The sequence below is a fragment of the Phyllobates terribilis genome, unplaced genomic scaffold (genome assembly GCF_046119375.1).
Source record: "Phyllobates terribilis strain yellow unplaced genomic scaffold, ASM4611937v1 Scaffold_1__5_contigs__length_1240528914, whole genome shotgun sequence".
Classification (NCBI taxonomy): domain Eukaryota; kingdom Metazoa; phylum Chordata; class Amphibia; order Anura; family Dendrobatidae; genus Phyllobates; species Phyllobates terribilis.
In genome coordinates, this window is record NW_027362761.1 from 900,047,626 (window position 1) to 900,071,890 (window position 24,265).

The 24,265-nt window shown below is 44.8% G+C and overlaps 1 protein-coding gene across 1 annotated transcript in view; it reads left to right on the forward strand.

Annotated features, from left to right (window-relative positions):
- Window positions 1-24,265, forward strand: part of COL25A1 (collagen type XXV alpha 1 chain) — a 686,464-nt gene that overhangs the window by 474,224 nt on the left and 187,975 nt on the right. The window contains exons 16-17 of the mRNA XM_073640961.1: window positions 13,963-13,995; window positions 14,095-14,130. Of these exons, the coding sequence (XP_073497062.1) occupies window positions 13,963-13,995; window positions 14,095-14,130 (69 nt within the window). The remainder of the gene's footprint in view (window positions 1-13,962; window positions 13,996-14,094; window positions 14,131-24,265) is intronic.

The window sequence follows — 24,265 nt, forward strand, 5'->3', positions numbered from 1 at the left end:
ATGATTGTACAGATCCACTAGGTCAGGTAGTAGGTCTGGCCACTGATTTCTCTCCTCAAGTGGTATGGTCTTTAGCAGGTCGATGATGATGTTGTTCATCTTTTCGCAGAGACCGTTGGTTTGTGGGTGGTACGGTGTAGTTCTTATCTTCTTACACCCGTATAGATGGCAGAACTCCTTAAACAACTCAGCCTCAAAGGCCTGGCCTTGGTCCATCAACACCTGCTCAGGACAACCATGGGGTCTACAGAAATACGCTTGGAACGTCTTTGCTGCTGTCTCTGCCGTCAGGTCTTTGACGGGGGCGACCACCAGGAAACGTGAGTAGTGATCCACCATGGTCAGAGCGTAGGAATACCCTGACCTGCTGGGGGACAGCTTGACATGGTCCAGTGCCACGATCTCCAGGGGTCGAGTCGTCTTGATGGGTTTCAGGGGTGCCTTCTGGCTGCTGTAGTCTTTTCTTCTGAGGCTACAGGGTCCACAGTCTCGGCACCACCGTTCAATGGAGCTGCGCATTCCTACCCAGTAGAATCGACACTTCAGCAGGGTCTCTAGCTTTTTCCAGCCAAAGTGCCCCGCCTGATCGTGGTAAGCCTCTAATACCATCTGGATGTCTGTCTTCGGGACCACTATCTGCCATACCATCTCATGGGTTTTTGGATTGACATATCTCCGGCACAGCTTCTCACGGTAGATAAACAGCCGGCTTCGCTCGTTCCACAGCTGCTTTGCATGAAGAGACGCTTCCTTCTCCAGGGAGGCACCTTCTTGGGTTATCAGCTGTTTGATGCGGCTGACAACCGGGTCACTGTCCTGGTTCTCTTTCCAGCTGTGGTGAGGCAGGGGGTTTAATGTCTTTCCACGCGGCCTCCTGGAGGCTCGTTGTTCATGGATCATCCCATTCCAGTGAAAGGCAGGTAGCTCAATCTCTTCCAGGTCATCCACTTCTTCTTCTGTGTCTGACTGGTGAGGCATCCTAGACAGGGCATCGGCGTTGGCGTTCTTGCGGCCCGCCCGGTATTTAATTGTAAATCGGTAATTTGACAGCCGCGCCATCCATCGTTGTTCCAGTGCCCCGAGCTTAGCTGTTTCAAGATGGGTCAAGGGGTTGTTATCAGTGAAGGCAGTGAACTTACTGGAGGCTAGATAGTGCTTGAACCTTTCAGTGACGGCCCAAACCAAGGCCAGGAACTCCAACTTAAAGCTGCTATAGTTCTCTGGGTTCCTCTCAGTCGGGCGGAGCTTCCTGCTTGCCTATGCTATCACTTTCTCTTGCCCATTCTGCTTCTGACTTAGAACAGCGCCCAGCCCTTTGTTGCTGGCATCTGTATACAGCAGGAACGGTTGGCTGTAGTCAGGATAGGCTAGGATCTCATCGCCTGTCAGGATCTCCTTCATCTCCTGAAATGACTCTGCTTGCTCCTTACCCCAGTGGAATGGTTTTTTTTTGCCTTTGGGGGACTGCCCTACCAGGAGGTCTTGCAGAGGAGCTGCTTTCTTAGTGTAGTCTTTTACAAACCTCCGGTAGTATCCTACTAGTCCCAAGAACTGACGCACCTCCTTGAGGTTCTTCGGCTCCGGCCACTTCTGGATGGCTGTGACCTTCTCCGGGTCTGGTGCTACCCCTTCCGGACTGACAATGTGCCCCAGGTACTGTACCTTTCTCTTGAGCAGGTGGCACTTTGAGGGCTTCAACTTCATCCCGTACCAGGACAGTGACTCAAATACCTCTGCCAGGTGCTTCAAGTGGTCCTCATACGTTTTGGAGTACACTATTACATCGTCCAGGTAAAGTAACACAGTCTCGAAGTTGCGGTGTCCCAGGCAGCACTCCATCAATCTCTGGAACGTTCCGGGGGCGATGCAGAGTCCAAACGGCATACTGTTGAACTCGCAGAGTCCCATCGGGGTGGTGAAGGCCATCTTCTCCCGATCCTCCTCAGCCACAGCTACTTGCCAGTACCCACTAGTGAGGTCAAGGGTGGAAAAGTAATTTGCAGACTTTAAGGCAACTAGGGACTCCTATATGCGTGGTAAAGGGTACGCATCTTTATGTGTAATGCGATTTACTTGTCGGTAATCTACAGACATTCTCATGCTCCCGTCCTTTTTCCTAACTAGCACTAGGGGAGCTGGCCAGGGACTACAACTATCCCTTATTACCCCCGCCTTTCTCATGTCGTGCAACATTTCCTTAGCCTTCTGGTAGTGAGCTGGTGGTATAGGCCTGTAACGTTCTTTGATTGGGGGATGGTCGCTTGTGGGGATATGATGTTGAACCCCCTTAATCCTCCCGAAGTTAAGTGGATGGTTACTGAACACCTGCGAGTATTCTTGAACCACCCGGTGTACACACTGTTTTTGATGGGCTGGAGTGGTGTCTGTCCCAACATGGAGCTGTTGACACCAATCCTCCACCTGGGTTGCAGGGTCATTATCCTCCACTTCATCTGGTGAGGTTAAGGACTCCGCCTTGTGAATGCAGTTGTTATTTACAGCATGTAATTTGGCAACAGTGTCATAACGTGGCAGTCTGACCTCGTCTTCCCCACAATTAAGAAGATGGACGGGGACCCTCCCATTACGTACATCTACCACTCCCCTGGCGGTTAAGAGCGTGGGTCTATGCTCGGAGAAAAGGGATTCTACTACCGCCTGGTAGCTCTGTCCTCTAAGACCTATAGCAGCTCTACACCAGATGAGCATTTCACTCATTGGGGGAATGACAATGGGTATAGGGTCCGTCACCCGCACATTACCGATTTCACCGTCTGTTAACCTTACTTGCTGTTGGTACATCAGGACTCGGATCTCCTTCTGCAGTGCCCTCCTCTGTCTTGGTCTGGCAGTATCAGCTGTCTGTTGGAGCAAGAACACAACATCTCCCAAACAGTTACCAACAATGTTAGTGCCAAGTACCATATACGGATTGGTGTCATCAGGATTAGTCTCTACTATAATTAGCCCCTGGTCCTTCAGCTCCACTCTCCCCACCTTTACAGTCACATTCTTAACCCTGATTAGGTTAAGGGGGGGTCCGTTTGAGGCATAAACAGAAATATTTGGAGCGGGCGGACGTATGTCGTCCATGGACCAGAACCTCTTGTAGAGGACGTCAGGCATGATGGTTACTTGAGATCCTGTGTCCAGCAGAACGTGCGTCGGGATCCCGTCCAACACAATGGACAGGAAAGGTCTTCCTCCGACGAACCTGTTGTACCAGTCTGATGGGCCTGGTGAGTTTACTCCTGGGTGTCGGCCCTCGGCCCCAGGATCTTCCGTTTAAAAGACAATTCTGGGCTGTGTGTCCGGTCTTGCGGCAGCGGTAGCAGGTAGGGTCCTTTTGTGGACGGCGCTGGTCACTGGTCCTCGTAGAGGGCGGTGTTGGCCTCCTCCTCCTTCGCATCCAGGGGACATCCTCAGGGCTATCGGCTAACAGGATTTTCCCTCCTTCCTCGGGCTCCGTCCGCAGCTGCAGGGCACTCAGCACAGTGGTCAGGGTTTTGCTCAACTGACGCACTTCAGAGCGCAGACTATCCAGCTCCCTAGGGGATGTTGCTGGAACCTTAGCTTCAGCAGCCACTGGGGAAAAGGTGGGTGTGGCAGGCACTGGGGTAGCCCCACCCTGGTAACATTGGATGGCATTTGTTTCCAGGGGTGCAGTCCTTTTATAGCCATGTCCTTAAGATTGTCAAAGGTGGCATCTGGATGATCCAAGGACTGGAGACCTCAGTCCCCGGACAAACTGTTCCTTTAGAATTTTGTTCTCATTTTCAATGGTGGTTGGACTAACCTGTTTCAGGGCCCCTTGTAGACGCCAGGCGTAGTCCCGAACATTGTCCTCCGGCTATTGGGAACAATTGTAGAACCTCATCCGGAGGTCCGCCTCAGTAAGATCCTCAAAGACAGCTTGTAGCTTTTGAAATATTGCGGACACTGACTCCTGGTCTGCGACCGACCATGTTTCCACTTCTCGTTCCACAGCACCGGTCAGTTGTCCTATTACAACGGTGGCTCTTTGTTTGCCTGTCATAGAGTACATGTCTAAGATACCGCATATCTTCCGTTTGAATCCAGACAGGGTATCTGATTTACCATTGTACTAGGGGAGCAACTTTGCTCCAGGAATGTACAGTAGAGTCATGGGAATGACAGGGGTTACAGGCGCTGTTGGTGGAGTGGCCGTGGGTTGAACATCAGGGACGTTGGCCGGCGTTGTGCTGTTCGTCGGACATTCTGGCGCCCCCCTAGCTAACCGTGGCCTACCTTCTATTTTTTCTTCCGGTAGGCCGCAGCTCCGCAGGTGACGGTCATCTTCAGGACCTTGCGTCGCTTGCGTCCTACGTCAGAGCATTCAGCGACGCTCCTTACAGGACCTGGCGCTTCCCGGTTTGACGTCGAGGAGTGGGGCGTGTCCGGGGCTTCGCTCTCTTTTGCAGGTACGCCCCTAAGTTTCCCGCGGTTACGCCCTTCTTCTCGCTCGGCAGTCCAACAATGGCGGCAATTTTCACCACAGTCAAAACACACAGTTCAGAATAAAGGCGCACAGTACCCGGTGGCAACGGGCATAACACTTCGTCGTTGCAGCGGGCACGGAAACTTGTTCGTGACGCCAGAAGTTGTCACGCCCCCGGGGCTGTGGGGTACTCGGCACCGGGCCTTCAGAAGCTTGGGGGTATCACGGTGGCTGGCCCGGTCTGTGGCCCAGGGCGGACAACTGAAAAGAGGGGAATGTATATTGGGATAATAGGTTTGTAAATGTTTGTGATGCCACCTGTGGTGTCTGGTGAGGATCACCAGCGCTGCAGCAGTCCACTGAGGCCGGTGTTGTGGCAGCTTAGATGGTATCGCTCCCCACAGGTGGAGCAGGGCCTCAGGGCAGCGTAGGAGGGGGAATGCAGGACAGGCGAGACCCAGTCGGGTCAGAGCAAGAACAGGGACGGACACGGTAGTCACTTCAGTACCTTTACTGGTGGAAATTCAGGTACATCCCGGAACACTGTAGAGTGAAGGGTGCATATCAGGATCCTCCCCAATGAGCGGGTGTTTCTTCCCTCTGCGTAGTAAGTTTCTGACCTGCCTGGAGCTAGGCTTAAATTTGTCTCTTTTCTTGGAGTACACGCACCTCAGCTTGCGGGGCCTATGTGTCTCCCGGCTCTGTTATGTATATGCACTTTAGCGATCCTGGGACCTGTAGTTCTCCAGGGATTCCGGTTATGCCTTACTGGGTCGTAGAGATCCCTGTAAGCTCGGACCCGGTGTCCGGTTACTGCTTCGGGGTGAGCCCGTTAAGCTCCTCTGCCCCCTATGTACTAACTCTCCACTCGCCTTCGGCCTACTTGGGCCCTCACTAGGCTATACACACTAACGGCAGCTTGCTGCGCTTCACCGATCTTATGGCACCGGCACACCTTAAGCTCTAACCAAGCTACAACTGAACTGAGCTCAACTCTGCATTCAGACCTGTACTTGCTGAACTCTCCAAAGGAACTGAACTGCCTGGTGTAACATACCTGGCGGCGTCCTTGCATGGTGGTCCATCTCCCACTGTGCAAGAGCGCGCACTTGATCTCCTGTCCAGAATGTCTCTCTGGCTTCCCTCCATGCTGTCTGTTTGTGTCTGTTTCTGCTGCTTAAGGGCGGCGCCCGATCACTTCCTGCCTTTTGTACCTGCTGTGGGTCACACCCCTTGTGCGTCCTCAGCCTATTGCTGTCTGTCACTTGGTATATAGCTCAGCAGCTCCCTTCTATCCCTGCCTGAGCATAGTGTTTCCTTCAGTGTGTGCTTGCACTCTGAAGGTGCCAGGTCCCGTTCCTTGTTTCCTTGTCTGCCTTTCCTGGAGGCTGTATTTCCAGGCCTGTCTGAACTTAGTCCTGTATGTCTCCTGCTTTGCGGTATCAGCTCCCGTGTCTGAACTGAGTCCTGTATGTCTCCTGCTTTTCGGTATCAGCTCCCGTGTCTGAACTGAGTCCTGTATGTCTCCTGCTTTTCGGTATCAGCTCCCGTGTCTGAACTGAGTCCTGTATGTCTCCTGCTTTTCGGTATTAGTTCCCGTGTCTGAACTGAGTCCTTTCTGTGTTCTCTTGTCTGACCTGTCTGAACACGCTCCTAGCCTGTTCCTCCCGCCTTCTAGGGGCCGATTACCTAGACCCGCTCCTGTATCTTGTCTGTCCTGTCTGAACACGCTCCTTGCCTGTTCGTCCCGCCTCTCTGGGGGCAGTATTCCCAGACCCGCTCCTGTATCCCGCTGCAGTGTCGGTCTCCTCCGTACACTCAGTTCCAGTCTGAACTCTCTCCTATCCTTTACCTGTTTTTGCCTCTATGTCCGTTCCCTTCCTTTTTCTGCAGAGTCTGAACTCGTACCTAACTCCTGCCAGTTGTCTCTGTACTCCCGTTTGTGAGTTTGTGGTCCACTCGCTACTTCACTGCAAGTACCCTGTGGGTGTCTGGCTCTGCCTTTCCCTTCCTGTCTGTTCCGTGTGAACAGAGCCCTGTCCTCCCTGCTCAGCCTTGTCTGCACTCTAGCTGTGCTTGCCTGTACCCCTTTGCCTGTATTGTTCCTGAGTCCCGGTGTGTACTGGGTCCTATCCCGCCTGTGTTCCTACCTGCTAGTGCCTCCCTGTCTGCACTCTAGCTGTGCTTGCCTTTACCCCCCTGCCTGCATACCCGCCTGCCTGCATACCAGTCGTGCCTGCCTATACCCACCAGTCTGTGTGCCAGCCTACCAGCCTGTTCCTGTATTCCCCTGTGTGGGTCAACAGCCGTGTCCGGGGTCTGTCCTGGAGTAGCACCTGGTCCCTCTGCCCGGTTCCTCCTTGGTGCACTGGCGTCGTATGCCGTCGTGCGACCCTGGTCGGATCGGGTGAATACTTAGTCACGCCCCTCCAGGCATTCACTCTCCGGCACGGTCCAGTGGAATCACTACCAATCACACGCACACGCCGCTTAGCCCGGGCGTGTGCATAACACCTGGCTCCACCTTCCCTATTTATATCCCTAACGGGCTCCCTCTGCTGGTCTGAGGTGGAAGGTGGAGATGTGTGAATGTTTATGGGGGCCTCTTGTGGAGGAATCCATCAATGCACTCTTCCAGGATCTGTGATACCAAGCGCAGCTGGGCGTCACACTGGTATTATTAAAGATGAACTAGATGGACCTTTTCAGGTTGAAGATGGATTCATCTCTTTAAGTAGTGATGCAGGAAAAAGTCTGCATCTTTCAAGAAAACCATGCTGTTTATGCAGGACAATGATCCATTGCATGCATCAGAGTCTTCAATAGTCAGTAAAGGCCTTAAAGATGAAAGAATAATGACATGGCCCCCTTTCTTACCTGTCTTAAACCCTATTGAAATCATGTGAGCCCTTCTTAAATGGGAGTGTTACAGTGAAGGAAAACATTACAGTACACTTCTCTGAACAGTATCTGGGAGGTTGTGGTTGGTGATGCCTAAGAAGTTGATAGTCAACAGATTGAGAAACTGACAGACTGCATGGATGGAAGGCTTAAGACTATTATTGAAATAAAGGGTGGCTATATTGGACACTGATATTTTTCAAAATGTCATAAAAGTATTTTTGTACATTTTTAGTTTTTTGGTCATTATTCTCATTATAACTGATGAAAATAAACAAATGAGATGGGAAAATGTAAGTTTTTTATTTAGCTGTAGTATTCACATCACCACTGCAACAATGATATGCACTGCAGTCATGACTTCACCACTGGAGCCAAAACAGAGACTGGAGCAGTGGTGGGCCGAAGGACGACAAGGACTATCTGGCTCAGTAATTAGCACTGTTGCTTTACAGCACTGGGGTCCTAGATTCTTATCCCACCAAGGACAACATCTGCAAGGAGACTAGATGCATTATGTAAAATAGGAGGCAGGTCAATGAAGGTGTGGCGCCCCTGCGGGTTCAGTCGCCACAGGGGTACTGCATCTCACCCAGAGGTGTGGTATCTCACTCTCAGGTAAGGAAGGATTACTGCCTGGGACCCTAACACCTGCATCCAACACTACACTACTCCAGACCAGCAGGAGGGGCAAGATGCGTCACTTCCCTGCTGAGCCCTGTCCCTGGCTGGAGTGGGGGGAACCAAAGTAGGGGGAACCATGTAGTGGATGTGGGTGGAGGAAGAAGTTCAGGGGAGCTCAGTAAGAAGTGATATAAAAAGAGGGTGGAATATTCTAGAGAGGTTCTTAAGTGAGAGGAGGAGTTGGGAGCAGGAGGAGCTCTGCTCAGGGAAACGCGGGCCTGAGTAAGGAGGCCCAGGAGAAGGAGAGGAGGAAGGAATGGGAGCAGAGAAAAGGCTCCAGAAGTGAAGAAAGGATCCCAGGGGTACGGGCAGTGCTGGAGGCCACCCGTACGCCCGAGCCTACAAGGCGGTGGAGGGATCAGGTCGCAGAGGGGACCGGCCCCTAAGTAGTGAGAATTACAATATTCAACTAGGTAACCGGAGGCTGCAGCATTTCAGGTGCTGCAGCCACAAGCCACATCTATCTCACCAAGAAGGTGGCCAGGGGACAGAGAAGACGTCGCCCGGCAAGGTCCGCGGTCACTGGATTGGGACACTAGGTGTGAGGTGCAGGGAGGCGGCCAGAAGGAACACACAGAAGGGGGTTCCGTTATGTACTCTGGAGGTACCCGAGGGTTGGCTGAGCCCCTGCCCGGTGAACGCAGCACGACGTGGGAAGTTATGATCTGCAGTTGTAACCAAGACTGCACCCCACTGTCTCTGTCAATTATTTCTGCTGCGCCATCACCCCCTGCACTACACTGCACCACGAGTGCTACTTCCATAACAGCAACATCTACACTGCCCTGGAGTTAAGCTCTGCCTGTGGAGAGCTGAACCAACTCTGCTGCATTCACACTAGTTCCAGAGGATCTGCTCTGCAGCAGTGGCTCCCTTTAGCCGCATACCACAGGTGGTGTCACAAACTGTATATAAGCACTTTAATTCCCCTGTAAATATCCCCTTTTCACTGACCGTCCTGGGTCACAGACCAGGTCACCGCCACTGTGACATCTCCCCTAGCAACGACCGACCCGGCACCGAGTACCCCACAGTCCAGGGGGCGCATCAGAGGCACAGTGAGCTGTCATAAGAGCATACAGATGAATATGTAAGCAGGGCACTAGATAGAGCACCCCCCATAGGCCGCCCCAGAGCATGAGCATATCATTATCTCCAAACTGAAAGTAAAGATTATACAAGAACCACAGGATGGATTTCATCAGCCAAGGTATCATTTTAAACAGTGTAATGTCACCCACCTGACAGTGTATGAAGTTTACTGAGCACAATCCTGATGACAGGTGCGCTTTAAAAGCTTACACTCTGCAGAAGAGAGAGAGAACCACACTGACCATAAGAACTTTTACTTTACAAAAGAGAGAGAGACTTACCCAGCAAACTGTGCTCCACTGGGAACCGCTGATCTATGACAGCCCAAGTACTGACCACCACTGTATAAGGTATAATAATCCGCTAGATGTCATAGCTTCAGAGTAAACAATGTAAAATTAAGTTAGCCTGCTCTCTGATGCTTAAGCATTGTGGGAAATGGGAAATGGACTATTTTTTTTTTGCAAACTGTGCATTAAATCTCAAACTGTTCGAATTTACATGAAACTGTGCAGATCAATCCACTAATCTCTACGCCTTATATCTCTAAAGTATGGGAAATTACGGTCATTTGTAGGTATACTAGAACCCCACAGAAGTCTCTGGGTGCCTTATTATACCTCTGTACAACTTTGAGATTTTACTGAGTCATAATATGGCCATGTGTATAAGGCTGTAAAGAAAGACATCATTGTTGTTGGTCATCATACGGGCAGCATGAACCAGGGTCTGGCTGCACTATTGCAGCCAGGTATGTTTTACTCTGAGTTGCTGCTGCGTTTTTGAGAAAATATACTTTGATAAGCCAACCTGGGACTAAGCATCTTGGATGACTTTTCCAAAGCAGGACCCCAGCAGCTTCTCCTTGCATTCTTTCCCTAGATTGACAGGCCTCTTCCTATAAACATAAATAATATATGTTTTCTCTGAAACACAGCAATTCATAATTCAATATACACGGCTGTAATAACACAGTCAGTGTCGGATACATGATACCTGTGGTTCGGGCAGCATGAATCTAATTACAAGTTCCCTTTAAACCCAGTAAGCTATGTTTAAAGATGTATATTGATGCTTGATATAATTATTTCCAGCTATATTTTCTACTAAATGTGAAAAAGGTTTTTTTGTCAATGTTTCATTTTACTTCTAGAAGTGTTTGATGCTGTGTTTTAATGCAGGAAATTGTGTGATGATAGTTGAAAAAAAATAATTAAAAAAATACTTAAGCAATTAGTAAGTAAGGAATCTTTCATCTATGACATACATGTGGGCCAAATCTGGCACGCAGGGTGGTTTTATTTGATCCGCGACACCTGAACAACCACCCCTATGTGGGGCCCATTATACTGTATGGAGGACTATGTGGGTGTCATTATACTGTATGGAGGACTATGTGGGGCCCATTATTCTGTATGGAGGACTGTGTGGGGCCATTATACTGTATGGAGGACTATGTGTGGCCATTATTCTGTATGGAGCACTATATGGGGCCCACTATACTGTATGGAGGACTATGTGTGGCCATTATTCTGTATGGAGGACTCTGTGGGTCCATTATACTGTATGGAGGACTATGTGTGGCCATTATTCTGTATGGAGGACTCTGTGGGGCCATTATTCTGTATGGAGGACTATGTGGGGCCATTATACTGTATGGAGGACTATGTGGGGCCCGTTATACTGTATGGAGGACTATGTGAGGCCGATTATACTGTATGGAGGACTATGTGGGGCCCATTATTCTGTATAGAGGACTATGTGTGGCCATTATTCTGTATGGAGGACTATGTGTGGCCATTATTCTGTATGGAGGACTATGTGGGGCCCATTATACTGTATGGAGGACTATGTGGGGCCCATTATACTGTATGGAAGATTATGTGGGGCCCATTATTCTGTATGGAGGACTATGAGAGACCCATTATTCTCTATGGAGGACTATGTGGGGCCCATTATTTTGTATGGAGGACTATGTGGGGCCATTATACTATATGGAGGACTATGTGGGGCCCATTATACTGTATGGAGGACTATGTATGGCCATTATTCTGTATGGAGGACTATGTGAGACCCATTATGCTGTATGGAGGACTATGTGGGGCCTATTATACTGTATGGAAGACTATGTGGTGCCCATAATACTATATGGAAGACTATGTGGTGCCCATAATACTGTATGGAGGACTATGTGGGGGCCATTATTCTGTATGGAGGACTATGTGAGATCCATTATACTGTATGGAGCACTATGTAACGCCATTATACTGTATCGAGCACTATGTGGTGCCCATAATACTGTATGGAAGACTATGTAGTACCCATAATACTGTATGGAGGACTGTGTGGGGTCCATTATTCTGTATGGAGGACTATGTGAGACCCGTTATACTGTATGCAGCACTGTGTGTGGCCATTATTCTGTATGGAGGACTATGTGTGGCCATTATTCTGTATGGAGGACTATGTGGGGCCCATTATACTGTATGGAGGACTATGTGGGGCCCATTATACTGTATGGAGGACTATGTGGGGCCCATTATACTGTATGGAAGATTATGTGGGGCCCATTATTCTGTATGGAGGACTATGAGAGACCCATTATTCTCTATGGAGGACTATGTGGGGCCCATTATTTTGTATGGAGGACTATGTGGGGCCATTATACTATATGGAGGACTATGTGGGGCCCATTATACTGTATGGAGGACTATGTATGGCCATTATTCTGTATGGAGGACTATGTGAGACCCATTATGCTGTATGGAGGACTATGTGGGGCCTATTATACTGTATGGAAGACTATGTGGTGCCCATAATACTATATGGAAGACTATGTGGTGCCCATAATACTGTATGGAGGACTATGTGGGGGCCATTATTCTGTATGGAGGACTATGTGAGACCCATTATACTGTATGGAGCACTATGTAACGCCATTATACTGTATCGAGCACTATGTGGTGCCCATAATACTGTATGGAAGACTATGTGGTACCCATAATACAGTATGGAGGACTGTGTGGGGTCCATTATTCTGTATGGAGGACTATGTGAGACCCGTTATACTGTATGCAGCACTGTGTGTGGCCATTATACTGTATGGAGGACTATGTTAGAACCATTATATTGTATGGAGGACTATATGGGGCCCATTATACTGTATACTGGTTGACCCGCGACTTTGTCCAAGCTTTTAATTTTGTCCCTCTGTGTGTTTGAATATGACTTCAATCCAAGGGGTAGCTCTTTTAATATGTTCAAAGCAATGTTTGTAGATATTTCTACTATGTCTGTGCTCATGTAAATGTGTCTTGGATTGTACTTCTCTGTTTGATTGTACTACACTGGTCTCATTCATACATTATTGCTAATATTCAGGGCTTGTCAAAATTGTAGAAAATGTTTATTGCATTGCTTTGTCTATATAATTAGCCCTGCTGTGGAATAACAATGTAAAACTTCTACTTAATATTAATGAAATGTACAATTAAGTCACGCAGGGAACTTTGACATAGAAACAAACTCCACTGATTTCAAGTTTGGAACTTGCAAAAACCATGAACTGATAAAACAATAAAGTGCAGCCCCCGGCCTATACTACCTTCACATGTAATAATTTAACAGCTTGTGCCGTTCGCATTTATTTTTTTAAGAATATCAGTAAGACCAATTATTGTTCAGCAGGAAATTACATCTGATTGCTGGGATATTTCCTGCTGAGAATACAAATGAAGTCTTCACATGTTAGGCTACTTTTCAAGCTTCCTGAGCAGTGATTGCATTGGATTAAGGAACCAGAGAGAATATTAGACTATACACACACTTCCATCCCTGACCCCATCTTTATGGGAGCACCATTAACTTGTTATTGCTAAGTAATGGACCATTGGACTTTGATGGGCTATTGAATTTACATCTACTTGGGAATATTAATCTTATGTTATCGATGAAGCACATATATGCATGTATTGACGCCTGGAACCCTTTACTTCTATTGCTCCGTGTATTATGTCCACACTGGGAATGATTTTTGATGTATTTTTAAGCTACTACTTTAAGCCTGGTCATTCATTCTTCTAGACATGAAGTCATGCACCTTCCCTAAACAAGTAGCATTCGAGCAAATTATTAAGTAGCTAACCACTTAAAGTTCTTTAGTTACACTGTCATAGTACACACCTATGAATATTAGTTTAACTAAACCAAACTTTTTTGTTGTGTTGGCAGGAATAACTCTGTATACAAATATTCTCGTAGAGTTTTTTTATGCATTTTTTCATTAGAATGGATGAAAAAATGCTGCAAAAAAAACACTGAAAGAAGTGACACTCTGCAGAGAACTGCTTCAGATCTTCAAGGATAAAATAATCAGCGGGTGCATGAGATTTCAGAAATCTCATTCACTTTGCTAGTACAGCAAAATGCTGCATTTTCCTGGACAAAAACACATGGGAGGAAAACTCAATGTGTGCACATACCCATAGATAACCGTCACATTTACTACTAATTTTAATAATTACTTGTATTCCCCATGATTGGACAGTCTGAGAGTCTCCGACAAACACTCCTTTGATAAGGGATCTTGTCATTTATTCATAAATTTACAGAAGGAGTATCAGAGGAAACATTTTTTTTGCTTTATCAGTCTAAACTTGTAACGGTAAACAATCAAATTATGGCTGTCGCCCCCCCCAAAATTTGCTGTTGTGAGAAAAGAGGAAGGTTAGAAAATTTCTAGAAAAGCATTATTTTTAAAAAAGTCACTGTCTGATTATAGCATTCCTTTGAAATTGTGTTCTTAAGGTCTATATTTGTTTTCTAAGGGTGACGCAGGATCATCTGCAGCTGGAATAAAGGTCAGGTGTTTCCTTTTGTCAACTTTTAATGCATGTCACTATTTATTAATTTTCATATTACATTAATCTGATTATTTCTTTTTGCTGTTTTTATTACAGGGTGAACCTGGAGAATCGGGCCGCCCAGGACAGAAGGTAAAACTTACCAGAACTTTATTTGACAAACAGAAAAAGTATTAAATGGGTTGAGCAATGCTTGGTGAACCCCTTCTTAAATTCTTCAGTCCCCCGATTAAGCCAGCACCCTTCCAGTGATGTCAGCATCAGGTCTCCCGTCCTTGTCTTGACATTATGTCACATTAGTGCTCAGGGAATCAATGGTCGCTAAAGATCTGCAGCAGTCACATCTTCCCAGATATTCGGGTTTTGTCCAAGGATGTATGTAGGAAGCATCCCATTAGTGGCTTGAATGGCTTGAGCAACCAAGTGACATAATGTCACGTGAGCGCCAGAAGACCTGAAACCAACATAATATGCATATATATTATTATAATATGATTACATAAAATATCCTCCTTGAAATTAATTATGACATTACTATTAGGCTACATTCACACAATGGTTTTTTGGTCCAAGTGTTGTCCATGCAAAACAAACTGACAGCACTAGGGCCAATGTTATTCATTCAGTACAGCTATTCAGATGACCATTTATTTTACATAGATTGAATGTCGACATGAAAAAAATCTCAGCGTGAACTATTCTCTTCCGTATTTCAGCTGAGAATCGACTATTCAAGTCTATGGATGTGCAAAAAAATCAGATCCTTTACGATCATCTATATAGTATCCAATTTATATGGATACATTGCCATTGTTAATATAAACTGTATTTGGTCTAACTTTTAAAAAATAGATGACATATAGATGCCGTACAGATAGCATGGGGATGATAATACAGATTACAATTAGTTTGTTTTTTTGGGATGTACCGTAAATAAGATGATTGTTTTTCTACTCCCATGTGAACTTAGACTTACTGTGACACTTTTATTTAGTAATGGCTGACTTTACCTTTATTTCTTGCTCCAGTTTAAATGAAACTAACCTACGACTGCTGCCATGTTTGGCTGTTTACTCTGCATGTTGAACTAAGCAATGGTATAACACTTTGCTGTCTATCTCCTTTCTGTGCCAACTGTCTACAGTATACGTATGATGTATAATTGTTCCCAACATGCACCAATACAAGTATCTAATATCAAATGAGAAATAATATGGTAATGACCATCCACCATACATCAAATACATATTAATCTGTTTCAATGGTTTGACAGAAATGACATGGTCAGACATAGTCAAAAAATATCTCAGATTAGTTTTTTTACATTTTTTACACAATGGGAATCTACATAAGCAGGGCATATTCGTGTTGCCTTACTGGAGTTTCTGTAGATTTTCATTCCAGATTTTTTAGGTGAAAATTCTGCAGCAGAATACAGCAAAATGGATATGATCTAAACAAATCTCATCCATACGCTGGAGAAGTTTTCTATGTAGAAAATGTCCCGCGTTTGCAGATTGATCACAGATTTGCTGTGAGTTCAATGGAGAAGTCAAGCTCCGCATTAAAGCCCAATGATTGTGGATTATCTGTGGATCCCCAACAAAATCCTTAAATTCATCTAAGATTAAAATTGCTTGCATGGCAATGCTTCCCTGGTCCCCTGAGATCTCTCTACATCCGGCCACCTATAATGCTGTCATTCCTGGAGGCGCGGGCAGACGGAGACCGGCATTGCTATAGTGGGTAGTGAGATTTTTTATTTCACGCAATCAGCTGTTTTCCACAGGGAAATTAACACTAAAATATGGATCAATATTCTCAGTAATTCTTTTATGTGTGAACCTACTTTTACAATGTCTGAAAGAAGAAGTCAGCAATAAGATATAAGGCATTCCACATGTTAATATTTTGTAAGATTACAGAGCCCACAATATTTGACTTTTCTATGTATCCATCAGTAATGGGGTTGACAACAATACTGACCCGCACAATGTAGGAAAGACTAAGTGCAACACAAAGGGATGAGGGGAAGGGAGCCCAGACACTAGGGAAAGGGGGAGTGGAGACCCCTCGGCTGATCTAATTTCACCCTGTCTCCCCTATTGTTACTATATTGGTTCCTGATCAATCGTCGAACAGGAAACCTAAGCCCTGGAAATCCCTAGAGCTAGGCCCTGGATAGGGAAGGGGGGTGAGCACTGGTCAGTCCCCACTATAAATTAAACACAACAAGGGAGACAAACACAGGGGGGAGAAACTTAGCTTGAGCAGACTTCAGCGGGATTACACCAAATGACCTCCAAAGCACCAGAGAGGAAGTAAGCCAACTGCAATAGCTCTAAGCCTTCATAAGGGAACATGTGAATATTACCGGTGCCTCCCTGTAGCAAACTGAAAGTATTTAAACACCCAAGCCAGGGTGTCAATCAGAGCAGGAGGGAGGTAGCTGCTGGGTCCTACAGTAAGACAGATTTAAGAAGGCGTCTGCAATACCAAACGAAGAGATCTTCTGCAGCCAGCTGCAGAGCGACTGTCTGTTACATCTGACACACTCGTGACAGATACCTCATCTTTGCGAGACATTTTTCTCTTGGACAGTGTTATTAAATTAGAAATTCATAGCACAATTTACATGTTATAGGGAGGTACAAATAGGGCAATGGAAACACATCTTCCTTGATGAAAACAATTTTTCATCGTAGAATTATTTATGTCATGGTAAAAATCCATTTGTGCCTGCCTCTTTCCTATAGAGAGGGGTATGACAACTTCTCTTATATCACCTTGCAGTTTGGATTAAGGTGACTCACATACTCAGAAGTGTATAAATGCTACAGAAAATTTTCTCCCACTCGTTAGAACTTTTGACACTCAAATACTGTATTTTTCGGATTATAAGACGCACTTTTTCTCCAAATTTGGGAGGAAAATGAGGATGCATTTTATAATTCGAAGGTAGCTTACCGGGGGGCGGCGGCTGCAGTGGAGTGGGGCCACAGGAGGCAGGGTCGCTGCTTCAGGAGGCCGGCGACGGCAGCAGTAGGGCGATGCTGTGGGCCCCGGGCTGAGAGGAGGGAGTGTCCCGGTGCTGCGAGGCTGAAGGACCTGGGCTCTCCTAAGATGTCGGTGCTTGGTGGAGTCCTCCTGCCCTTTGATTTCTCTGTGGTGGGCTTTGGGGTACTTAGTGAAACTCTGTTCTAGAACAAGTCCACTTGTACTGTAATATTACAAGATACCATGACCGGAATGAAAGCATATACAAACACATAAGGGAAGGGTCATACATTGGAGAAATTAGGGCTATAGGGCACATTTCCCCTTTAATGAATCTGTACCCACAGTTTATCACAAGGGTCTATGTTTTACCAAACTGACGAACAGTTCATTTTCTATGGAAAAGAAAAAAAAAAAATATTGCTTGACATTTCTTTGGTAGCGATGTACACAGATTGCTTTCACGTAGCTTAGATGTGAAAATTATGTTTGCTCTGTTCTTTGAAGGTGGCAATCACACTTCAAGTAATTTTCTAAAATTAAAGCATTTTCAACGTCACCAAATAACAAGAAAAAGACAAGGAGAGCTTTGTTGTAAGGATGAAATAGAAAAGCTTTGAAAGCAAAAACAGGGCAACTAAAAGCTTAAATGATTAGTTTGTCACGGCGCAGTGAACATCAAACACATGATAAAGCAACATTGGACACTATTAACCCTTTTAGGACCGGGCAATTTTCCATTTTTGTGTTTTTTTTTCTTCTTCTTCTTCCAAGAGCCATAACATTTTTCTTTTACCATTGGCATAGACATATCAGGGCTTGTTTTTCTTCGGGATGAAGTGTAATTTTGAAAAACACAATGAATTTTAACATAAAATGTACTGAAAAATGTGAAAATAAATCCAAGTGGGATCAAATGGTGAAAAAATGTAATGCTGCCATTGTTTTTTGGGCTCTGTTTCTACGTTTTACAATGTATGGTGAAAATGACTTGGTAACATGATTCTCCAGGACAGTACAATTATGGCAATACCAAACATGCAATTTTTCATTATTTCTGTGAAAAAAATATGAGTTTGAAAATTAAACATCAAAGTTTTTCATGGAAGTTTGAATCAGCTCCACTACAATGGGAGTCATGACGGGGCCACGCTCCCGTCAAATTCATCAAAAATGTCAACATTTTGTATGCCAGAAATGCTACTCCAGTACATGACTGGAGTATCATTTCTGGAGTGCAGGAGAGATGCGCCAAATTCATTAAGTGGTATGTGCCTCTCAATAAATTCAGCACCATGTACTCCAGCAAGACTGGTATAATGCATCGCCAGTCTCGATGACCTTATAATGTTTGTTTGTGTTGCCATTTTCCGACACTCATTATATTTTTCTATGCATTGAACTGTGTGGGGACTTTTTTTTGGGTGTGGCAAGCTGACATTTTCTTTGATACCAAATTTGGATTCCTTATTTATTTATTTTTTAATTTTATATTTTTTCGGGGAAGTGTGATGACGAAAAAAAACAGTTCTAGCATTTAGAGGTTTTTTTTTACATTTTTCAGAGTTTACTGCACAGGTTCATTAATTTTACATTTCAATAGCCTAGGCTTTTATGGATGCGGAGATACTAAACCTTTTTATTTTTTTTATTTTTTTATGGGGGAAAAAGTAGGATGATTTGAATTTTTATATTTTTTTACATTTTGTAAATATTTTTTAAAAACTTTATTTTCATTTTTAACTTCATTTTTAATTCCCATAGGGGACTTGAACTGGTGATCACTTTCATAAACTCTGCATCAGCACACTGCAATTAATAAATACATGAACTCCGCTATTGTGCACCCGGCTACTCTAACACTATACATGTAAATAATGCAAGGTACTTAGTTAACATTTTTTGTTCATGGTATAAAAGCCATTCAATCATGACAAGGTCTACCTCATATGGACAGTCTCTAACTTTAATCATTCACTTCCCAATGTACCCACAGAGGCCACATACTGTATGAACTGTGGAGGAGATGGGATCCAGAGTTTCTTAATTAAAACCTTTCAGAGAAAGATGAGTGGATAAGGGTGCACAGCCCTTGAGGAGTGTACTTTTTTTTTTTTTTTGAATCTACGATTGTCTGACCACTTTACACTATATACTGCATTAACACAGTTTACAGTGAAATCCCATCTCCAATGAATTACAGCTTAACAGGGAGAGCACAATTCTTCTTCAGGCTCCCGGCTACCACGTTAAACATTGGAGCCTCACAATCTCATCATATACCAGCAACTGCGCCATTTAAATGCCGCTGGCTCTAAATTGTTAATAGCAGCAATCAGAGCTCAGCTCTGGACTCTTCTGTTAGAAACAGCTGCAGGGCTATGTAACAGACGGCATCTACCGCGTGTGGAGGGAGGTTTAAAGCTGAGCTCCAGCACAGGATGCAGAGTTACACCCATATGTGAGAGGGGGGTCAGATTATTTTATAATAAAAATGGAAAATAAAAGATATAACATATTAATTTTCTATAAATAAAACCAGTTAGATAAACATTTTAATAACCTGTTTTTTATTTTCTGATTGTAATTTTTTTATATGACATGATAGGACATATTGTCTAAACTGCTGCTAACAACTTTCAGAGATATACCCTACAGACCTACGGCAGCCATATGTAGCCCAGGCACCAATAGTCTGGAGCTGACTCAATGACCTTTATAGGAGAGTTTAGGGCATGAGCATGCTCTGTGATCTGTGCAGAGGTCACTGTGCAGGGAAGGAAAGAAGGTGGAGTGCTGTGACAGTCACGACAGTCACTTATATGGTGCACAATAGTATATATGAGTTTTACCATTTATTGTAATCTTAACTGATGATAAGTGTCTGCTGAAAAGTGATCATTACAGAACAGGAAGCATCAGCTTATTATTAGCCTCAGTGGACAGTGTGAAAACTGGAGGATTTCCATTTTTTTTAAACATTCAATTATCTATTCATATATGCAATATCCTGCCTACTTCCTGATACCAGAACATTGCCTTTTGGGAATTCAGATGTAAGTCAGCTGTTAAGTGAGAAAAATGTCTGCAAGGTGCAGATAAACAGGTTGCAGACTTCAAGGAACTAACAGAATTTTATAAATGGCAAATAAAATAATAATTCAATAAAAGACAAGTAAGAAAAGAATATATAGTAGATAATTTTTATGTAGATTTTAATTGTAAAATATTGTTCACAGTGGAGTTTCCTTAAAAGGGTATTCCCATTTCCAAGATCCTATCCCAGTATGTTATATGTGTAATAATAATAATATTAGCAAATACCTCCAACTAAAAATGTAGTATAGTTCTTCTGATTTGCTATGTCACTTACCCCATGTGCAAGGCATTACAGTAGCTTAGGTTTCCATGGTTACAACCACTAACAGATAACTAACTAACTTACTGTCACTATATGAGTGGTCGCAACCATGGATAACTAACCATGGATACATTGGGTAAGAGACATAGCAAATCAGAAGAACTATACTACATTTCTAACTGAAGGTATTTTCTAATATTATTATTATTATTACACCTACAACATGTTGGGATAGGATCTCAGAAATGGGAATACCAGTTAAGTACAAAATTTGTAAATGGGTTCTGATGACATACCATTTTTTATTATAGTAATATGTTTGTTTTTGTTTGTAGCAAAATATTGTAGATATATTGAGACTGAGAAGTTAAAGGGGTTGTGCAGGCTTTTAAAATTTATGGGCTGTGGATGCGATTCTCAGCAGGCTGCTATTTGGCTGCCCCCTTCTTTTCTTCGCAGTAGTACAAAGTATTTCAGCACAGACCTGTTCACTTGAACAACACAACACAGTAATACCTTGTACCGCTGCTATAAAAAGTAGGACACAGTCGTGTAAGAAGCAGCCTGTACTCCTATGTAAACACTCAATAAAATAAGAGTCCAGCGTTCACACAGCTAATCAGAAGTGGTGCAGAGAGTTAGACCTCTATCAATCTAATATCAAGAATTCTAAGAATAGGCCATTGATTAAAAGACTTGTTAACCCCCTTAAAGAGGTGATCCGGGAGTTTTTTTTAGTTTTACATATGAAGCTAAGAACTAACAGGCAGATAGTCTGCCAGCTCATAGCAGTCACGGATAATTCCTTTGCTTCTGCTGATATCACATTGACAGAGCAGAGTCTTCTCTTGTGCTCTGCTCGGTTGACGGGGTGTCTCTGCTGATGTCATGCTGACAGACAGCTGGCTCCCTCGTGCTTAACTGCAGTGATCAGGATGATCACTGACATTTTCATGACATTTTCACTGACGCCTCATCCAAACAGGGAAATCTCTGGCTGAGCCAACAGAGTTCGTGCGTATTCAGAATAGGCAGGTAGTTAGCAGAGATCGTCCTTGTGTAGAATAGGCAGGTAGTTAGCAGAGATCGTCCTTGTGTAGAATAGGCATGTAGTTAGCAGAGATCGTCCTTGTGTAGAATAGGCAGGTAGTTAGCAGAGATCGTCCTTGTGTAGAATAGGCAGGTAGTTAGCAGAGATCGTCCTTGTGTAGAATAGGCATGTAGTTAGCAGAGATCGTCCTTGTGTAGAATAGGCAGGTAGTTAGCAGAGATCGTCCTTGTGTAGAATAGGCAGGTAGTTAGCAGAGATCGTCCTTGTGTAGAATAGGCAGGTAGTTAGCAGAGATCGTCCTTGTGCAGAATAGGCAGGTAGTTAGCAAAGATCGTCCTTGTGTAGAATAGTCAGGTAGTTAGCAGAGATCGTCCTTGTGTAGAATAGGCAGGTAGTTAGCTGAGATCGTCCTTGTGCAGAATAGGCAGGTAGTTAGCAGAGATCGTCCTTGTGTAGAATAGGCAGGTAGTTAGCAGAGATCGTCCTTGTGTAGAATAGGCAGGTAGTTAGCAAAGATCGTCCTTGTGTAGAATAGGCAGGTAGTTAGCAGAGATCGTCCTTGTGCAGAATAGGCAGGTAATTAGCAGAGATCGTCCTTGTGCAGAATAGGCAGGTAGTTAGCAGAGATCGTCCTTGTGTAGAATAGGCAGGTAGTTAGCAGAGATCGTCCTTGTGCAGAATAGGCAGGTAGTTAGCAGAGATCGTCCTTGTGTAGAATAGGCAGGTAGTTAGCAGAGATCGTCCTTGTGTAGAATAGGCAGGTAGTTAGCAGAGATCGTCCTTGTGTAGAATAGGCAGGTAGTTAGCAGAGATCGTCCTTGTGTAGAATAGGCAGGTAGTTAGCAGAGATTGTCCTTGTGTAGAATAGGCAGGTTGTTAGCAGAGATCGTCCTTGTGCAGAATAGGCAGGTAGTTAGCAGAGATCGTCCTTGTGTAGAATAGGCAGGTTGTTAGCAGAGATCGTCCTTGTGCAGAATAGGCAGGTAGTTAGCAGAGATCGTCCTTGTGTAGAATAGGCAGGTAGTTAGCAGAGATCGTCCTTGTGTAGAATAGGCAGGTAGTTAGCAGAGATCGTCCTTGTGTAGAATAGACAGGTAGTTAGCAGAGATCGTCCTTGTGTAGAATAGGCAGGTAGTTAGCAGAGATCGTCCTTGTGTAGAATAGGCAGGTAGTTAGCAGAGATCGTCCTTGTGCAGAATAGGCAGGTAGTTAGCAGAGATCGTCCTTGTGTAGAATAGGCAGGTAGTTAGCAGAGATCGTCCTTGTGTAGAATAGGCAGGTAGTTAGCAGAGATCGTCCTTGTGTAGAATAGGCAGGTAGTTAGCAGAGATCGTCCTTGTGCAGAATAGGCAGAAAGTTAGCAAAGATCGTCCTTGTGTAGAATAGTCAGGTAGTTAGCAGAGATCGTCCTTGTGTAGAATAGGCAGGTAGTTAGCTGAGATCGTCCTTGTGCAGAATAGGCAGGTAGTTAGCAGAGATCGTCCTTGTGTAGAATAGGCAGGTAGTTAGCAATGATCGTCCTTGTGTAGAATAGGCAGGTAGTTAGCAAAGATCGTCCTTGTGTAGAATAGGCAGGTAGTTAGCAGAGATCGTCCTTGTGCAGAATAGGCAGGTAATTAGCAGAGATCGTCCTTGTGTAGAATAGGCAGGTTGTTAGCAGAGATCGTCCTTGTGCAGAATAGGCAGGTAGTTAGCAAAGATCGTCCTTGTGTAGAATAGGCAGGTAGTTAGCAGAGATCGTCCTTGTGTAGAATAGGCAGGTAGTTAGCAGAGATCGTCCTTGTGCAGAATAGGCAGGTAATTAGCAGAGATCGTCCTTGTGTAGAATAGGCAGGTAGTTAGCAGAGATCGTCCTTGTGTAGAATAGGCAGGTAATTAGCAGAGATCGTCCTTGTGTAGAATAGGCATGTAGTTAGCAGAGATCGTCCTTGTGTAGAATAGGCAGGTAGTTAGCAGAGATCGTCCTTGTGTAGAATAGGCAGGTAGTTAGCGAGATCGTCCTTGTGTAGAATAGGCAGGTAGTTAGCAGAGATCGTCCTTGTGTAGAATAGGCAGGTTGTTAGCAGAGATCGTCCTTGTGTAGAATAGGCAGGTTGTTAGCAGAGATCGTCCTTGTGTAGAATAGGCAGGTAGTTAGCAGAGATCGTCCTTGTGTAGAATAGGCAGGTAGTTAGCGAGATCGTCCTTGTGTAGAATAGGCAGGTAGTTAGCAGAGATCGTCCTTGTGTAGAATAGGCATGTAGTTAGCAGAGATCGTCCTTGTGTAGAATAGGCAGGTAGTTAGCAGAGATCGTCCTTGTGTAGAATAGGCAGGTTGTTAGCAGAGATCGTCCTTGTGCAGAATAGGCAGGTAGTTAGCAGAGATCGTCCTTGTGTAGAATAGGCAGGTAGTTAGCAGAGATCGTCCTTGTGTAGAATAGGCAGGTAGTTAGCAGAGACCGTCCTTGTGTAGAATAGGCAGGTTGTTAGCAGAGATCGTCCTTGTGTAGAATAGGCAGGTAGTTAGCAGAGATCGTCCTTGTGTAGAATAGGCAGGTTGTTAGCAGAGATCGTCCTTGTGCAGAATAGGCAGGTAGTTAGCAGAGATCGTCCTTGTGTAGAATAGGCAGGTTGTTAGCAGAGATCATCCTTGTGCAGAATAGGCATGTAGTTAGCAGAGATCGTCCTTGTGTAGAATAGGCAGGTAGTTAGCAGAGATCGTCCTTGTGTAGAATAGGCATGTAGTTAGCAGAGATCGTCCTTGTGTAGAATAGGCAGGTAGTTAGCAGAGATCGTCCTTGTGTAGAATAGGCAGGTAGTTAGCAGAGATCGTCCTTGTGTAGAATAGGCAGGTTGTTAGCAGAGATCGTCCTTGTGCA